The 20,544-nt window shown below is 45.9% G+C and overlaps 1 protein-coding gene across 1 annotated transcript; it reads left to right on the forward strand.

The window, feature by feature from the left end:
- Positions 1-4,561: 4,561 nt before the first annotated feature.
- PROSER3 (proline and serine rich 3) lies at positions 4,562-19,217 on the forward strand. The gene is made up of 14 exons (XM_078608063.1): positions 4,562-4,713; positions 5,739-5,847; positions 9,255-9,377; positions 10,235-10,398; positions 11,383-11,525; positions 12,032-12,165; positions 13,316-13,404; positions 13,908-14,035; positions 14,142-14,365; positions 15,196-15,951; positions 16,556-16,612; positions 17,252-17,378; positions 17,887-17,968; positions 18,601-19,217. Exons 1-14 carry the CDS (start codon positions 4,694-4,696, stop codon positions 18,650-18,652), a joined length of 2,208 nt encoding a protein of 735 aa, XP_078464189.1. The 5' UTR covers positions 4,562-4,693; the 3' UTR covers positions 18,653-19,217.
- The last annotated feature ends 1,327 nt before the right edge of the window (positions 19,218-20,544 follow it).

The raw sequence follows: 20,544 nt of genomic DNA on the forward strand, positions 1-20,544 counted from the left end.
TATTATTATTGTTGTTGTTATATCTAGCGCACTGCTCAGGCACAACTTTGCTTAGCTTCTTAGTTCAGACGATATCGGCCGAATCGAATAACCCACACTACCTGCACGTCATGCGAATGCCCTGGGCCAGCAGTGGATTGACACACGGGCTGCACGGATATCCTAATGATCAAACTGCACACAGAATGTGTAATCCGGCTCTGAATTACCCTGGTGTGTGTTTCTCATTGGATACAGCCGTCTCAAAATCCGGTTTTTCAAGAACCGACTCATCTGCGAGGGCCTTTCTCTGTCAAGAGCAGACTCGAGTCACTCGACCCGTTGCCACATTCCTCACGTTCCTATGCAAACCAGTTCAGACCACCTCACCTCGCGTTTCACCTTCACCCAATGACCGTTCCCTACGCGTACTTCACCGGATGTCCGCCAAATCACGATCCTCAAGATTCAGTGAATCACCCGGGGTGGTGGCGCACGCCTGTGGATGGCAGCGAGGGTTGGCGGGTCGCACGAATGTTGCGAATACCCCTTCCCATTAGGCGTCGAAGACGTGCCGTACCCCGGCTCGCTTGTACAGGGTGGTCCAGATGTCTTGTTACCCACATTTAATTATTTTAAACTTAATTTATTTTTAAATGTAAGGTTGATCTAAAACAGAAATGAATATGCAAAGGAAATAAATGTTAGGGGTCAATTAATTGGTGGGGGGGCGTCGCAACATATCTGGACCGCCCTGTACAGCACCTCTGATTGTTACGGTGCGTAAGAAGTTCGATATACAGCAGCAAATGCGGACTCGGCATGTTCCGTGTCTATGGGATAGAGTTTTGCCCCCTCGCGCGTGTGTTGTTTGTCCAGGTGCTCCGGTTTCCTCCCACATGTAAACACTCATTGTTGGCACCACCTCACCGCGTCTGTGGTTCATTGCGCTTCCGAGTCATCTCTCATCCACAGAGAACGGATCATGTGTGCTGTACATGTTGATATTGTTATAAAGCACCGTGACAACACAAATTGCATGCAATACATTTAAATTTACAGCTCCACCACACCGGATACACCTGGACACTTTATTAATCGGCTATGTAGGGTGGAGGAGCGTTAACAACACATTTTATTTACGCGATCTGACCCAAACTATCAATTATCAACCGTATCCCAGTTGGCTCAAAGCGCTAATACCATGTCACAGTATACTGCACCGGCACTGCCAATATACTGGCTTTATTCAAATCTGAGTTTCATCCGCCTGTGATTAAACTAGGTTCTTATAGAAGTATATGGCCCGGTCATCAATAGCTGCAACGAAAGGGAAACGTGTTGCTGCTGATCTACCATGATATGTAACACGATAACTAATGAGACAATGTGCCTCCTTCCAGTGGTGACCATAGGTAGCCACAAGGGTCGCTGCGTGGGCCACTATGAATAGCTCTCCCCAGAGCTGTGGGAATACGTATGTACAGACGTAGCCAACCGTGATAATTATCGGAGGCGAGGAGAAAGCACAACAATCTAAACACAAAAAAGCAGTTCTAGGGAAGTGAGTTTTTAATTTAAATGGCAAAGTGCATAACTCCGGTGGCTTCCTAATATCGGAATGAAGAGCGTTCCAGACGGACGCAGAAGCGCATCTGAAAGCGCGAGATGCAGTGCTTGGGATTCGAGTCAAATGTTCCCTATCATTCTGATTGTGTGCTGCATGGCTGCTGTGTTGAGTTTGGTGACTTGAAGGTGGGAGCGTTTAAACTTCCCACATATGTCAAATAATACCGTGCAAGTATATTTTACACGACACATCGGCCACTCGGCCTTCTGGAAAGGGCCTAATTTTAGCAGCATTGAATCAACACCAACAAACTCTCGACTGGTTTTGACATTCAATGTCTCATCAGCGCTGTTGTCAGGCTTGCTTGAACCTAGCTTCCACTTTGGTAAGGCTGCCGTGACATCATTTTTCATCATACAAGCGGAGGTAGATGGAATATAATGGGATTTACCAGACCACATTCGCCAGCATGGGGAAGTATGGTTCAACAATCATCATGACCGGCACGGCTTGAGCAGGCCTTCATCTGGACATCTGTAAAACTACTGAATATCTGTGAGAAAACAAGCTTTATATCTCCAGTATAAATACAGATTCTGAATTTGATCTAATAACAGATTGATGACGTCCGCAACAGCATTTTGAAAGGTAGTGTGACGAAAATATATGTGGGATTCTAGGAATTTGGTGGGTATGGCTGTAAAGAAGAAGTTGGCCAAGCTGACGGAGGCAAGTGGCTGGCAAGCCCATCATGTGTCCTGCTTGAAGCCTCCCAGAAATGCGGTGGCTGTAATTGCCGTGCCGTGCAAACCGATTTTGCTGCTGGGGAGAAAATTATCTTCTGACCTCAAATGCAGGCGTCATGCCCCACCAAGTGGGCGCCACGATGGCGAGATGTTAACTACCTCGCCTCTTATACAGGAGGTCGTGGTTCGATCTCGACGCCTGTAGAGTTGGGGTTTGCATGTTTCTCTCCCCGTGGTCGCGTGGATTTTTCGCCGTTTTTTCCCCCTCCACAATTAGAATCAAAGTGCGTATCGAGTATTTGGCTGCTGCAAATCTCCACTTGATAAGCCACTTCGTTGTACAGTGGAGGTCTTCCCTGGTCGAATAAAATAAAAGTTTAAGTGGCTCGCTTCCCTCCTGCCGCCTTGTGGCAGCCGGCGGGAGGTTGGGTCAGTCGCTTTTACCTCCCAAAGGGTTCGGCGTTCATGGCAACAATGTAGGCGTCGTAAAAAAACGTCGTACGCAAGTTGTTGTTGCTCTGTTGCACATATACAGTCGCACCTCTTGGGGGCCGTCCATAAATGACGTCACGCGATTATGGACGATTTTTTTACCCCCCCCCCCCTCGTCGCACGGCGTCACAAAAAGTCAGACCTCCCCTCAAATATGACGTCACAAAGCTCTGCCCCCCCCCCAAATAAAACATGCTTTAAATCGCTTTAAACTATTGTCATTGTAGTGCGTATTTAATGTGCCGCTGCACTCTGATGTTGTAGGAGAAAACATTTATTAAAGTATATTTAATTACGTAGAACGTGTTGTCTATATTTATTTAAAGTTGCGCATTTTGATGTGACGTCACATTTCTCCCCCCCCCTCCTCACACATCGTCACAAATGTCTGACCCCCCCCCCCCCCCCAGGTGCGTGACGTCATTTATGGACGGCCCATTGTCAAATGTAACTGCTGGATGAGGGGCCTCCCAAACGCCGTGCGGGTCGTAGGGGTTATCTGGCTAAACTTTAGCGGGGCTGGTCAATACCCTCAGCTTGCCCACAGCAAAGAGCTTTATAGATCATCGGATTCCTCCAGCATAAATACATATTCTTATTGATGACCCCCCCCGCCCATCTAGCCAGGCTTAAACCTGCTTAGCTTGCTAGCTCTGAGGACTTCGAATAATTCGGTGAAATTAGTGTTTTGATTAATTTTGAGATCGGGTATAAAATACACGCTGTATTTAAAATCTTACAAAAGTATTCATAAAACTATGGGATCTAAACTCTATCACCGTCATCGTCATCATCACGTTCCTGTGATGTTAAAATTCCCCCCTGACCGCACAGGATTTTTTTAAAATCGCTCCATCACTAGTAGTGTGTGGTTAATGCAGACAGGATTCATGGAAAAAATGTTTCTATTTGGTACTCTTAGCTTTTTTCGGTAAAGTCAAGTAGGAAAAAAATGATCAAATAAAATAATAATAAATTAAAATAAATCAATTAAATCACGGCGTTTCGGAGGCAACTTGCGTCGTGATTTAATTGATTTATTTTCATTTATTATTATTTTATTATTTTTTACCTACGTGACTTTACCGAAAAAACCTAAGAGTATATGAATCCTTGCAGTCACGAATTTCTATTTGGTGTTTGAACATCTTAACACAACTCCTGTTTTATTGCCAGAAAGGGTAAAACATATTCTGAAATAAAAGTACATTTATTATTATTCGTAATAATCAATATTATTTTTATTTAAAGCTTTCGTGACTGCAGGGATTCATATTCTTGGTTCTTCGGTAAAGTCACGTAGAAGGGAAAAAATAAAATAAAAAATAAAAAAATAAAATTCTCACGACGTTTCGATTGCAACACAAGCAATCATCATCATATGTGAAAACCACAGCAAGAAATTTAGAAAAAAGTGGCGTTTTTTAAAGTAATATTATTATCTTCTTGGTTTTTTCGGTAAAGTCACGTAGAAGGGAAGTAATAAAATAATAAAAATAAAACATAATAAATTTATTTTTATTATTTTATTACTTCCCTTCTACGTGACTTTACCGAAAGAATCAAGAAGATGAATCCCTGCAGTCACGAAAGCTTTAAATCGAAATTCACGTAGAAGGGAAATAATAAAATAATGAAAATATAAAACAATAAAACAAATTATTATTTCCTTTCTACGTGACTTTACCGAAAGAACCATAATATAATTATTATTTAACACCGCCGGTAACCATAACAACTCGTCGATGCGTTGCTATGCGAGGTTTCCCCCCCCTCTGACCTGGCATCGCGGGGTCGCAGCGGGCGTTGGCGCGGGAAACACAAACACACGCTCGCAACATTGACTCTACAACAACACTTTAGCACACTCGCGACTGAATGTTCGCATGAACACAACGCTCGGGGCATGGCTGCAGCTCAGTACAGGTGCGTGTTAACGTTATCGTCGCTCACAATCATCCGTCGTCGTTTGTGAAGGCAACCACTGCTGGACGGAGGCCTACCTAGCGCTCGTTGTTGCGTTGGTTCGCAGTGGTTTTTGTTTGAACTTCAACAACGCGGGGTTGTTTTAAGGGGACCTGTCTCAGTTGTTCTCACTCGCCACCGATGTTTAGCCGCGACTGGGGAAGCGAACTATTTAGAAGTCGCCCGGTTACATAGCGCGCCTTGGCGCTAATCACTGCGCCACCGCTCTCTCTACCGCCGCCGGTTCATAGAAATGTTTTTGTGGTAATTTCCACTAAAGTCACTTTCATAGGAATATATTAATGATCTCACTTGAACAGATAACATTAAAAAAAACTCTACTTATAAGTGATTAAACACTGTGGGCTCCAACGGTAAAGTGTATAAGAGGCGACGTTTCGGGCAATGGTCCTCCAGCCCAGCACAAAAATAGGCCAGAGAGGTGGAGTGGATAAGAGTCGGGAGAGGAAGTTTCGCAGTTGTCTTCAAATTAAAAAAAATTATTTAGTAAGTCTCTTATTCACTCAATCACTCTGGCCTCGATGTGCTATGAAGAAGGGCCGTTGCCTGAAACGTCGCATCTTATATATTTTCTTTTAAGACCATTGTTATTGACGGACGTGTTGAGTTTGTTTTTATTAATATTAGTGCTTGTGCACTACTGGCAACGCAGAATCACCAAATTACCCACTTTCATAGAGATATATTGAGCATAAAGTACTACATTCTTCCACTTCCATAGAGGTTACTGGGAGGTCACCTTCATTCTTTAGAATGGAGCTCTAATTGTGAGTTCAGCTTTTACCCAATGTTCAAAGTATATCGATGAAGTATATCAATGAAGCAAACAACAATGTCACATGGGAAATATGTGACATCTGAAAAATATACAAACAAATCATTGTTAAGTAAGACATTGTGTAACAAGTTAGCATGGGCAGATTCATTTTTATTGGTAGATGGTGGTGTTTGTTTTTTTGGTGCAGTGACCCAGTGTTCTCAACCAAAGGAAGCCCATTTGTTGAGCCCCGCTCACCACTGGGCCACTACCACCCGTCTCCTGGCAAGACTCTAACCCAGCGTGCCAGGCACACGGTGAGCTCGGGCGTTCGAGACCTCCGACATCCTTTGGCCTTGCTCTGCCCACCATCCTCAGCATTTTATATTTATTGCATCCTTCCTTGCCATTTGAACTTTTGAAATAATAAATGTTTCTGCTAATTTTAGCCCAACTGTGCTTTAAGCTTCATCTATTGAGATAAATGATAGTTTAGGGAAATAGTTACTATTCTATTCATTAAGGCTTATCAGCCAGGGGTTTACATGAGATAATTTCAAAATGTTTGTATCAGAACTGGACTATCTGCATAAGGTTGTGAGATGCAGAATCCATTCAGAGCAGTGCCTCCCATCGTGTGAAAGAACGGACCACGGAGGCGGCTGTCACAGCGTGACCCCTGAGAACCATTCAAGTGACCTCTGGTTCACATCATACTGCCATTTTAAACATGCACATACTTTGAACATATATAAAGCTTAATTTTAAGTTGTATTTCAAATCCGTTTATTGCTGAATTATAGACTCGTAATATTTGTGGTGAATTAAGTTTTTGCTGTATATTTGGTGTGATTTGCTTTGTCTACTAGGTCTCCTTGAACTTTGATCAATGTGCTTTCATATGTTTTAAATCAGGGGTCCTCAAACTACGGCCCGCGGGCCACATGCGGCCCACCGAGGGCATTTATCCGGCCCATGGTCACTAATTGGGCTGCGCTTGTGAGCACTAATTGGGCTGCGCTGGTGAGCACTCATTGGGCTGCGGTGGTGGGCACTGATTGGGCTGCGGTGGCGAGCACTGATTTGGCTGCGCTGGTGAGCACTGATTGAGCTGCGGCGGTGGGCAATGATTGAGCTGCGGCGGTGGGCACTCATTGGGCTGCGCTGGTGAATGGTTCAATGGGCCAATTGACTGGACTTGCCCCCCAGGCCTAAGGCTGCCAGCCCTCCCCTGGCTGCGCTTGACTGGCTCTCCCTCCCTCAGCTCCCTCACTTGCCCCTCGGCTCCACTCCCAGTGATATTCCCGTGTGCTGAGTAAATGATAGAGGGGTAATAACAGAGTGATCTCTGATCTCTGGAGGGGCTGCCTGCTGTTTTCCCGTGCTGGTCAGTGACAGACAGCCGAGGAGTAGGAAACCCAATTTAAATGACAGTAAGTGCATTTATATTCTGATTGCTATTCAATTATATGAGGTTATATCGCACTGCGATCTGTGAACAAAACTGCAGGTGTAATTAACTTTTTAATGGCACCCGCACCAGTGTGAGCCTAGGGTAAAAGCGGTGTTCCCCCAATCAGACTGCATTGATGGGCAGTGCAGTCTGTATGTCTCTGTGTGGGCAAAGTTATTGCTGGTATATTGTTTTTGTAGCGCTGTATATATATTGGTATTTTACTAATAGCAATTTTGACTCCCTAGGAAACAATGATGTCAAGAAAGAGAAAAATTGACTCGGAGTGTAGGATATTCAAAAAACAGTGGACTTATGATTACTTTTTCATGCAGTACAAGGAAAGAGCTGTGTCTGATATGCCAGAATATAGTGTCTGTGTTCAAAGAATACAATTTACGTCGACACTATGAAACTCAACATAAAGATAAATATGATTGTTTGGTCGGAGAAGTGAGAAAAGATAAAATATTAAAACTGAAAAATACATTAACAACTCAGCAAAATACTTTTGTGAAGCAGAAGCAGCTAAATATTTCATCACTGCGAGCAAGTTTTCAAGTTGCCAAGCTAATAGTGTGCACTGGCAGACCATTCGTTGAGGGAGAATTTGTTAAAGAATGCCTTCTTTCTGTTGCCAAAGAGATGTCTCCAGAGAAGGCCGATTTATTTAGTACAGTGAGTCTTTCAGGACCTACAATTACACGGAGGATTGAAGAAATGGGAGACAATTTCCATCAGCATTTCCAAAACTCCACAAAAAAACTTTCCTATTTTTCCTTGGCACTCGACGAAAGCAATGATGTGCGTGATTCTGCACAACTTCTAATTTTTATTCGTGGGACGAATGACTATTTCGAAGTCACAGAAGAGCTTGCTGCACTGCAAAGCATCAAAGGAACAACTACAGGAGAGGATATCTATGGAAAGGTTTGCCAAACTGTGAATGGTTTGGAGCTGAACTGGGCTAAACTAGCCAGTGTGACAACTGATGGTGCTCCTAGCATGGTGGGGTCTAAGAAAGGAGTAATTGCTCGCATTAACCAAGAGATGGACAAACATAACCATTCTCATCCAATAGCCATACACTGCCTCATCCACCAACAAGCGCTGTGTAGTAAATCACTCAAGTGGGACTCTGTTAACTTCATTAGAGCTCATGCACTAAACCACAGACAATTTCAGGAATTTCTGTCTGAGCTAAATGTTGACTATGAAGATGTTCTGTACCACACAGAAGTCCGTTGGCTGAGTCGAGGGAGAGTTTTGAAACGTTTCTATGACTTACTTCCACAGATTACAGCTTTTCTGTTTTCAAAAAACAAAGAAGTACCAGAGCTCAATGATGCAGAATGGAAATGGCACCTTGCCTTTCTGACAGATGTAACAGAGCTACTCAACAGTTTCAATGTGCAACTTCAAGGAAAGGGGAAGCTCATCTGTGATATGCAATCACATGTCAAAGCATTTGAAGTAAAATTAGGCCTCCTCATCAAACAAGTGAAGGAGGAAAACTTCTGCCATCTCCCCACAACTCAAAATCTGTTAGCGAAAAAACCATTGGTTGCATTCCCAAACAAAACATGTGTGGATTCACTGGAAAAATTGCAAAAGGAGCTCCAATTTAGATTTAAAGAGCTTCATCTCCATGAACAGGACATACAGCTTTTCCGTAACCCATTTTCTATTGACATTGAAAATGTGGATACAATTTACCAAACGGAACTGGCTGAACTGCAGAATTGTGACTCTCTGAAAGACGCATTCAAGTCAAGCAGCCTTCATAATTTCTATGCATTTCTCCCCTCTGAGACATATCCTCATCTCAGGAACCATGCACTCAAAATGGCAACCATCTTTGGCAGCGCTTATGTCTGTGAACAAACTTTTTCCAGAATGAAACATTTGAAATCTCCAACCAGATCTAGACTAACGGATGCACACTTGCATCACTTGTTACGACTAGCAGTGACAAATATGGAACCGGACGTTGACCATCTCATTAGCCAAAAGCAGGCCCATAGTTCCCATTGAAATACTGGCAAGTTTGTTGATTTAACTTTACTGTTCTTCATTTTAAATATTGTATTTTTTCCCGTTTTGTTTCTTCACTTCAAAATAAGATATATGCAGTGTGCATAGGAATTTGTTCATAGTTTTTTTTAACTATAGTCCGGCCCTCCAACGGTCTGAGGGACAGTGAACTGGCCCCCTGTTTAAAAAGTTTGAGGACCCCTGTTTTAAATTAAGGTCTTTTTCCTCTCTACCTAGTCTCTGAGTCCAGTCCGGCTGCAGTCTTTGAGTCCGAAGGCTGGGTTTCATGCCAGTGGTTCCCAAGCCCAGAAGCCCGGTGCCCGCCAAGACGAACGGCAAAACGAACGTGTCAAGGCGCAGGTAAATGATTGCCTAATGTACTGCAGTACGGTATTTGCATTATACATCACACTGCAATGCATTGTCCCGCTGTACAATAGAATATTGATGAAGAATGCGAGAAACCTTGGAGCTGTCACTGATCCAGAGCTCTTGTTTTCTTTCGACACATCTCAACTCGGTTGGACTCCACCCCTCTATTTGCGGAACATCTGCCACTTCCTGACCTCAGCAGCCACTGAGGCCCCCATCCCTGCGTTCATGACATCCTGACTCGATTATCACAACTCTCTCCTCTACAGTCTTTCCAAATCCCTCATCTCTCCAATCCAGCATCACCAAACTCCAGATGTACAAAAAATTTCACTGCCAGATTCCGCACCAACTAACACGAGCAAATGAGACGACATTTCCTCAATACTCCAATCCCTCCACTGGCTCCCAATCTAATCCCAAATCAATTCCAAGATCTCACCATCTTCAGGATGAACTCTCCTCTATCTACCTGTCCCTCCCAGTCTCACGCTCCTCTCTACATACCCTCTACTACAGTAGCCTATTGTCTTCAATAGTTGGGAACTCCCAGTCCCTGTTTCATTCCAGGCTCAACACTTTACAATGTCTTCTGTCTGTGACTGCCTCTATGATATAAATACGCCATCTGTATCTGTACATTGTCCTGAGATGCGATCGCAAACAGATACTACATTGACATGGTATTTTACTGCCATTTAATGCATTGCAACAAGAAATACACTTTCATCATCAATAAGTAATCATCATTCATACATTAATTATTGCGCTATTGCAGCACGAGTCACAATGACAGCGCAGTGGCTCTGTAACTGTACACTCCCTGTGCTTTGCGCCATCACAAGGTAGCGGTTCGGACAGCGAACTCCCAGCCCGACCCCGACTCTTCGGACCCCTTCGACGAATCGTGGCCATCAACCGAGCAGAGCTCAGCTCGCACGCCTGAGGCTGTGGAGGGGGAAGCAGGGCTGGAACCTGTGCCCCCCACAAGGGAGCCTGTCATTGCAAGGTTCGGATTTTGATGACGGTAGCGCTGACTCCTCAACGGATAACGTATTTCTTTGTGGCAGTGGTTGGGCACTGATCCAGCCAAACCAGAATCAGAATCAGAATCTTTATTTATCCTGGAGGAATCCGATGAGCTATCGAGCCCTTTTTGTCCAGTAAGGGGGGGGTTTTATAACTGACCACCCCGAGTTCTTGTGCTAGGCATGTGAATATTGATTTCCGTGAAATTTAATGAACTATCAAAATGGAGGCTCATGGCTCGATTTGAGAATATTCTTTGTATGATTTGAGCGATTTTTGTTTGTATCGGTCATGAGGTTTTTTTAAGTGTCATTGGTCCTTTTTTTTGTTAATTCTACAAGCACAAACAATCACTATCACCTTTGGGTTATCCAATAACAAAATAAAAAAATAACGTGCGTGCCAGCCGAGTATAAAGAGATCCTCACAGTGACGGAAGTGACTGAGCGTGCTCATATTAAATAATGTTGGCAGGCCACACCCAATTAGTACAGCTCGGATGCTTGCAGTGATGGATAAATATAATTTTGGTGAGCCATTTAAAATTAATATGCCTTGTGTTGCTGTGGGTCTTATGACATTAGGTCGTGAGTTATATTTAAACTATACTAAACTAAACTTTTTATTTCATCAGATAAGGCCCACTGAGCTATATAGCTCTTTTTCAGAAGTGACCTGGCCACAAATGATAGCTCAACGAAGTGGCTTATCACGTATCCAAATACTCTAAACGCACATTGATTCTAAACGTGGAGAGGAAAACCAGAGGGCCCGGAGAAAAGTCCATGTGACCACGGGGAAAGAGACATGCAAACTCCAAATATACAGGAGTCAGGATTAGGATCGAACCCACGACCTATATACCAGCCGAGGTTGTTAACATCTGACTTGCGGTCAGTAGGTTCCCTACCCCTGGCCTAGGTACGTGTCTGCAAGGTTAAGAGTTGTCTCCTCCGTCGTGCAGGTTTGTTGAGCGGTTCTGTCACGGCCGCCCCACGAGCCGAGCGGAGCGCGAGGCGGCCGAGCGTGCAGGGGGCGGCTCGTTTTGGTGGCTCCAGGGCCCGACGACCAAAGCCACAGCACGCGCGGCGGATCACCTCGACTCCGGTAATGTGAATGCTTTGTCATCATTATCCTGAGAATTTTTTACGACCGTCATTTTGTCACCATTGACAGCATCATTGTTATCATCATCATCTTTGTGATCTTTCCTGTGGTTATCGTGATCATCATCATAGTCATTATTATGACCGTAATTTGTCATTATGACCGTACTGACATCTTTGTCATCATATTAAATCATGTGATCATGACATCATATCACGAAGGCCCGCAAGCCATATTTATCCATCACCACAAACATCGCTCCAATTTTAGTCCCCGTGCTCAGTCAATGATTTCACAGCAAGGGCCTCTTGCGGTTACAGAAGTGACTGAGGCGTGTGTTAATGTATGGCCCTGCCAACGGTATTTGAAAAGGTCTCTCACCCCTGTTTTGCACCAACAATGACCATCCATGGGAAAGGTCATCTCCACATCTTACCAATATTTTCAGACTTTTTTTTCTCTAAATTTGAACTACGCGTCTGCCGTGCCATTAACGATGTTTGCAGGTCGTTCACAGCCGAGGTCACCACGGAGGTCATCCAGCGAGAGGTCCTTGGGTCAAAGGTCATCCGGCAGGTCGGGTCCCAGCCCTGCTTGCTCTTCGTTAGAAGGGATGAGACAACGTCACAATTCGGACACGGTGAGGAGTTATTTTGTTCCTTGATCTCTGGTCATTATGAATGTGTTCAAAATAACTTTAAAAAATGCAGACAAGGTATTATATTTTCATTTGTGTTTCATTTGCATGAATCGTAAATATTAATTTCTTATCCATATAATTACATTAATCTATCGTGAGAGTAAGAATCTATTTTAATCGATGAATAATTTCTATGTGATGCCAACCCTCACCGACAGTTGATTGTTTTTTTATCATATCAAATGGCGCGTAAAATGGTACGCACTGGAGTATGAACCCGGTGACCTGAGTTTGATTCCCACGCATCGCTAACATCGGTGGCGAATGATATCTGAACCAATATGAGGCCACCCACCCTTTCACCAATCCACACCAGTCAGTGTGGGTTGGTGAAGAGGGTGGAAGCCTTCATCCAGCCCTGGATTGATTTCACGGCTGTGTGTCGCATTAAAGGAAGTCTTGAGATATGATATACCCGTTATGGACCATACCCTCAAATAACGGCATGGGTGGAGGTGCCTCTTATCTTCCAGAGTTTTCAGAAAGATGCAAAATTATACTATTTCATTATGGCCAGCCTGCGGTCATCAGGTTACCGACTAAAAATAATGTGTGTTTCTGAATGTGTATATTAATGTGTTTGTGTGTTTGTTTCTCTGTGTGTGTCTGTATGTACATATGACAACTCAGCCTCAAATGAGTACCTGGTGCGTTGTGTAAACATGATCACTGGGAGACAAAGGCGATCGGGAGTGGTGCTGGCCACCCCCCACCCCCTTGTGTACCATGCCAGCTTTCATAGGTGGTCACTAACAGCACTTGCCCCAACAGTTTGTTCAAGCTATACGGGGGGGAATATTTGTCTGTATATGTATGCCTGTGTTTTTTGTGTGCTGTGCCTGGGACTCGTCATCCTCGTTGTTTGTGCTGGGCCCCGGTCGCTACGTCCTCGGCTGTGTCGCGATGTCGCTGTCCCCTCGCGTCTTCCCCTGACTCTCCTCACCCCCTCCTTTATATCCCAACTTACAATTATTCATGACGTTGTAAAGCGTCTCGAGATGGGATGGCATTGAGATGATAATAAATGTGTTGAAATTGTTGCTGCTGCTGCTGCTGTTGTGTGTTCTGTTGTTGTCTCTCGGGGCCAAAGGAGGGCGATGGGGATTTGTCCGTGAGCGGCCTCATGGATGCAGACACTCGCAGTCTTCAGGAGCGAGCAAGCCAGCTCCTGGAGAGAAGGTAAACTGTGGCAGGGTTCGACCCAGCTGATAAGCAGCTGCTTAAAAATAACAACAATACGAAGTGGCCACGTGGCTTAAAGGTCAAGGCCAAGCTGGCACCGCTGAGATCCTGCGTTAGAATCCAGGCAGCTGTCTGTGATTAAACCGGGTTCTCAAGTGTCTCTCAGTCTCTCGCTTCCTCGGTCTCTTACTCGCTATCCCGCTCACTCCGTTCCATGTCTCTCACTTTAGCTCGTTTCATGTCTTTCACTTTTTGTGACCCTCACTTAATCTATGGCTCCCTCCCTCTCTTATTCTCTTAGATGTTCTCTCACCCCATCACTCGCTTCCACTTACAACATTGCGCACTCAGCCATGTATCGCTCACTCTCTCTTGTTCACTTTTCCACTCTCTCCTTGTGTCACTCTCTCTTTCACTTTCTGCGTGCATTTATCACTAACTCCCTCTCTCACTCACTCCCTCTCTCCTGCTTGCTCCGTCTGTCTCGATCCTTCCGCCAGTGAGAACACGCTGAGCAGCCGTGCGGGCGCCGTCAGCTCGGCGGGGCTTGGGTCCGCGCGCTCGTCGGAGCGAAACTTCACCGAGCCAGCACGTCCGCCGTGGGGCCACCTCGAGCTCCTCCTGCCTGGTACCGGTGGTGGGGTCGCACTGTGAGGGTCACGCTGTGAGGTCACATTGTGGGGTCACTGTGATATCTTTAGTGTGTAATCACATGATGCGATCGGGTCCCACAGGGAGCACGACCCCCCTCGTCTCGTCGCAACCAACGCTGACGACGCCACTCCCGCCTGGCGCAGGCAGAGGAACGACCCCAGCGGACGACATCTTGTACCAGTGGCGTTTGCGGCGCAGGATGGAAGAGGCGAGGGAGTTTGGGACGAAAGCAGCGCACGACGTGCCAGCGGTGCCCTCCAGCGATCGGGAACTCCCACGACCCACTCCATGGCAGCTGCCACAGGCGAGCGTGTGTCTGTGTCTCTGCCAGTGGAGTAGCGATTGAGTCCGCAGGCAGTGCACCTTTTTGTGTTTAGTTTGTTGTCCTTCCCCCGCACCTCTGATTCACACGGTTGGCTACGTACGGTGCGAAAAAAGTTCAACATACATACGTACATACCATTTCCCATGGGTCAGAGGGGGCCTCATTTCATTCTTTGCGCACGAGGCCCCATGCTAGTGATTGCTATGTGAGGTGCCCAGTTTGGCAGGCATAGCAGGATAGGGTTAGCAACTCGAAAGTTCCAGAATAGAACGAGGTAGCATAGCGTTGTACATGTTTGTAGGAAAGGTAACGATGGGGTGGGGTTCGTGTGGGATGGAAAGAGGGGCAGATCGCCAAGCCAGGTATTGCAGTCGCACCCAGAGGCTGACAACCAAGTGGATGACCTCAAACCAGATGGTGGTAGTAGTGGTAAAATGAGACCTTGATGGACGTGTTGACTGTGTCACAATGGAAATACGAAACAACTACTTAAATATTTAATGCAGCCATAACGTAAAAAAAAAACTCCCGGAGTGCACAAATACAAAAGAAGAGACGAGGGAGCAATCAATGGAAGGAGAAAAAGGAAGCAATTAAAGGGGACTCAAGGCATGGGGTGGAAGAGGAAGAGTTTGAGGAAAGACTTGAAAGCAGAGAAAGAGGGAGACCAGGTTAGGAGTTGCCTGGGAAGGAGTCACCAAGGCCATGTCCTCCAAAGCACTGGGTCTCCGGTGTGCAGTATCACCGTGAAGTTTCATACAAGTTATTTAACAAACGTGTTCATTCTCCTTTGCTTGGGTATTTCGCAGGCTAACGCGGGTGTTCTTTTTACCGCGGAAGACACGGGGAGGCATCCACCAAACGCCCCTGCCCGCTTCGAGGTGCCCATCGCCAGCCCCCACATCAGGCTAGCCCCCACATCGGACACACTAGGAGGCCCCAAAGACTCCATGGTCATCACGCCACACCTCCACCTGTCGTGCGACGTGCTGCCCTGCCCCCACGCCCCCCTCGTCCATCACGAGATCCGGGACGAGCATCGCCCCTCGCGCCCGGTCAGAGTCGCTCCTTACGGAAGCAACGGGGGAAAGGAGGAGAGTCGCAGCGAGATCAGACCTCGGAGTTTGGCCAGCGCGACCGAGCGGAGTGGAACAACGGGCCGGCCGAAGACTTCCAAGATCGCGAGCCGCCCGTCCGAAACCAAAGTCGCGTACGGTGACGACGATCGGGAACGTCGGGGCGGGGATGGCGACCGTCGTCACGGCGCCTCGGGTCTCGACGTGACGAGCGATCGGCGGAGCAGAAGTCGCACCGGGACCGCAGAGAAGTCGTCGTCCCCGCCGGCGTCGAGCGCAGACCGAGGTTGCCCTGACAGGGCGGCGAAACCCGGCAGGGAACGGCACGAGAGGAGACGGAGCGGAGAGGACGCCGGTGGCGTCGAGAGGAGGGGGGAGGTGCGACCCGAGCGAGCCAGAAACGGGAAAAAGCGGAGGGAAGGAGGAGGCGGAGCGGTGCACGGTTCGGCACGGAGCGACGAGTCTCCGTTGAGCAGCGCTGTTGGTTTGGTGAGAACTTTGTCCAAGTAGACATTAACTGACTAACGTCGGTGTGTTCCGTCGGTTATTTTGTGTACGAATGCACACGAGAGAGTGTGAGTTAGATTAAATTATTTTTTTTACGGATAAATATACTGTGCAAAGTTATATCGGCATCATGAAGAGAGATCCACTTCTAGATATCTCACTAATATCAGGAGAAATAGATAACAAAAATGTAGATTTCAAAGCCTCTGCATGTCTTCTACCAATTTCCACTCACTTGTTAAGCCTTCTAACCATCTCCTGACACGCTCTAGCCTAGCCGCGCTGATTTGCTCACAACACTCACCGGTGCGCAAGCCGAGGTCATCGGCACCTCACGGTTGTTTTCGCATGTACACACGGCGTCTGTGATGTGACCCCACGAGAGAACACCCAGTGGAGTCATGTTAGGGTGGGGTATGGGGCACACAATTGCTCCACCTTGGCCAATCCAACACACAGACGTCTGTTGTAACCCATCGCCTACTGCGCAAATATAAGTATGGTAATATGTTTGTCAGGCACATGCTGATTCTCCGTATTAAAGATATCCGTGAACTCATTGTGATGATAATTGTGATGATTGTAGGTCCTCGACGAACGACTCTTCATGCCCGCCGAGTTGAAACGATCCGAGACAAACGAGGTGAGTTCATCGTTCTCTCGGTCATTACAGATCCGAGTTTACCCGGGCGGTGGTGGTTAGGCACGTCTGTAATCCGGCACTGGAGGCGAGGGTCGGCAGTACAGCAAAAATAAACACTCCACCTGTTCCATCTATATGGGATAAAGTGTGTCCACCTTTGCATGCTTGGGTTTTCTACGGATGCTCTGGTTTCCTCCCACATGCATAAACACATTAATTGGCTGATAACACCTCGGTATATAGAGGACTGGAGAACTTGGGCAATTGCTGGTGCCGGCTCACCCGCCTGGCTACCTTCGTCTGTAGTTTCTTGTGCCTCTTGCGTCATCCTTTCTCGACGAGAGCGAATGAACACTTCGGCGCGTTACAAGTTGAAATGATTATTGTTATGAATAATTTGTATTGTTATGGCAGCCTACGTGTTAAATGCATTGTTATGACTGAAGCCTGGAAGGATGTAAATCGTTGCATTGCTACTGGTAACGTATACTTTGTTACCATTAAAAAAAAAGGTGTCAGTTTTGTTGCCAGATAAAAGTGTAAAAAAACAATTATCATATTTTGCTACTGGCAAAGGAGGTTCCAATGGTACTTTGAGAAGTATCAGGATTACATTTGTGACATCGCTTCTCATTCCAGCCGCGGCCTGGTCGAGTCCAGGGAGGTGCGTCGCGGGGCGCCGTCGCGACGTCGCGTCCTCGCTCTCCTCCGTCGGCCCAACCGGGACTCCCGAGTGCCGTGCTGCGTCTCCTAGAGCAGGCGGAGGGTGAGCGTCCTCGCTCGACGTGGTCACTGCATCGCTACGGAGACGCCGCCCCTCTCTCGTACGCGACAGTAGAACCTGGAACAGTTGGTCAATCAGGTTGTGGTTAATTGGCTAAGAGTTGTAATCGACTACTTTCGTGTTGGTCGATTACACGAGCCTCTTTGAAAATGGCGGCCATCCCGATATTCTGCCTCCTGAAGGTAGGAACCTACCCCCCCCACCCACCATACAAGCCATGCTCAGAGTAAAGCGGTTGATAGTGACGATCACGTCGCCAGACTTGGTGTCGACTAATGTGTGACCAGCCAAAGGTATTTAATCATCCTATTCGGTCGTGTTTTGCAATTTTATTTGGTTCGCTGTGCAGGGTAGTGGAGGGTTACACGATGATCACGTGGCCTAACCCAACAATTAGTCATGAATTGTAATATTGTGTTTGCGAAAACGTGCCTGTCGAGTTAAATAGTTTTTGTTTTGTACGCACGTGTCCGTGATTCCTCGTCTTAAGATTCAGATGGAGTCGATTTCCCAGACGATCCCCTGCTGAAGCTTCTAAGAGAGCAGAGAAACCGGGTCCGAGATCGCCTGTGGTGAGTGCCCTTGATGCAGACGGTGTGACAGCTTTGAACTTGACAGCCACGGCCAGCATAAAGTCCTAAGACGCGACCAATTAAGCACACTACAAGTACATCTACAGCCCTTTTGAATATCCACTGCTGCAGGTGCTCGATGGATTGTTGACCGAGTGAAGGTGATGGCTTGGGGAAGCCTTCATCCATCAGTGGCTGGATCATGGCTGACGATGAATAATTCTACACAACCGCTCGTAGTTATTGTCGCCCCTGCTGGCTGCTAGGCACACAAATCGTTACAAGTTCCGCTTTAACTCGATTATCCATGGGTGGATTGTCTGGCTTGTGAATTAAGCGTGCATGCGAAAGAATGTCTTTCCATTCACGCTGCTTTCATTAGTGGCTGCAGTGGCCATATAACATGTTGGAAAGGTAATAGATTACCTTAATAGACTTATTTAATAATAAGAGAAAACCAAATCTGTATGATGAATACACAGATGCCGCATTCTACGTCTTTACCACCTTTCTACACAGGTAACCAACACATCTTTCTAGTCTAATGCGAATGTGCTGTGCATTACCCTAATAATGTTTCCGTTTTGTGAGTTTCACACTCTCCCCGTGCACTGTGCACTCTGGTCTGGCAGCGACACCACCCGCCTCATCTCCTCCCTGGAGCTCACGGAACATCCCTCCTGAGAATGAGGAAAATTCCGCTTGGGAATTCTCCCAGTGAATGAGCCGTCGTCAGCAGGATGGACAAGATCCAAGTCTTTTTTTACACTTTCCAGCGCAAGATGAAAGCTTTGTGGGTCCACCCAGTCTGTTAAAAATTCGTACAAAATTATCCAACATGAACCAACCCATAATAGAAATGTGTGTTGCTATTGACTCGCCAAATACAAAATCGGCCAACTCTATCAAAAGGTGGCCCAAAACGTTGGAGACAAACCAGAGAAAAAAATAGAATCTGCAAATTCTCACACGAATTTTGCCCCGAGAGATACCCGTCGGCTTCAAGACTGATAATTAAATACTTGCAACGACAAGCACTTGTTGAAAAGTGTAACGTTATCTACACATTTATCGTTTCCATAACTTGTTTGTATTGCGCAGTCTCAAGCTGTATAGTTGCTGTAAATGTATAATTTCCTGTGGTGGGTTTCATTCAGAGGTCAGTTTTTTTTTCCTGTGAAGTTCATGTTTAGCCTTGTTTACTACCGCATCAATACGACAATAAAAAAAATATGTGAAATTACAAATATTCACAAACGTGTACATAGATTTAGAAAATGTTAGCATCGGCTATCTTTCCAATGCCGTCATACTTATGAGTATCGCGAAGGAGCAATCCATCTAGCTCATGGGTCAGCAATCAAAATAACAAGAAGATACATTTATTTATATTTGGCTAAAAAAACTAAATATTTCAAGATCCGCAATGCATGTGAATACGAGATGGTGGTCCTTAATAAACAACGTCACAAAACAGTCCGCGGTGAAGCCGCATGCGGTGCCGGAGTCGTAGGTTGCCGACCTCTGCCCATGGTGAACTGGACTTCCATGGTCAGGGGCAGAGGTCGCAAACGGGTTTTGATTCCTTACCCGTACCCGGCCGCACCAGGGTCGCAAATGGGTACCCGTACCCGGATGGGTACGGGTACCCACATCAAGCAAAAAAAAACAAAAAAATATTGTTTAACGCTGCTTAAATATTGCAAGAATACACCATGCAGTACTGTACTGCACTAATGAAACCCTTTTAAGTCATTGCCCAAAACAACCTCATGTATTTTTCACTAATGTAGTTCTTTTCCAATATTTCTGTTCATGTGATATACAAGAATATCTTTCCTCAAATATAAGTTGAAAAAATAATGAAATTTATTGGCGCTGTATTTCACAAACGACTGTGACTGGCACGGAGCCGAGCACACTTAAGTTGAAAGGCAGCCGAAAAGAGTTGGTGGGGCCCTTAAAGAGTCTCTTAAAAGTCGGTGCAGATTGAACGCTGCTGTGGATCTGTAGCATGTGGGAGCTCACGCGGAGAAACGATGCCTGGAAGCACCGGTACTGGTCCTTCGTATAGGCAGCAGCTTGTCAATCGCGTCGCCAAATTTCCTGATGATGCTGGTTGCAACTATCAGCGAAAAGACGCACCCAGTTAAAATGTTGTGGAATTGCTGAAGTGGTTCACGTGACAACGTCATTAATTGGCTGTGGAGGGTGTACGACACTTTGCACCTATACGGTCTGATCCAAAAATAAATGATTAATCAAAACACAGGCTTTTATAAATACAATAATCATCTTTAAGCTTCTCAAGTTATCTACAGATGCACAGATCCATTGCTCATGCTTCATAACCAACTACATTCCCTCCCCCCCCACACGCAACACTCCATACTCGAGCCCTTAAGTTGTGTTTAGGTAATACCATCATGAATGCAGTTTAATATGCCGAGAACAAGCTTACCGAGCATAATGAAGCTTATTTTATGGACAATAATGCACGATACAATAATATTGCATCAATATCTTTAGAATTCATGACACTATAACTTGAATCATTATTACAGAAAACGCATTCC

Source organism: Lampetra planeri, chromosome 29 (genome assembly GCF_965212315.1).
Source record: "Lampetra planeri chromosome 29, kcLamPlan1.2.h2, whole genome shotgun sequence".
NCBI lineage: Eukaryota > Metazoa > Chordata > Hyperoartia > Petromyzontiformes > Petromyzontidae > Lampetra > Lampetra planeri.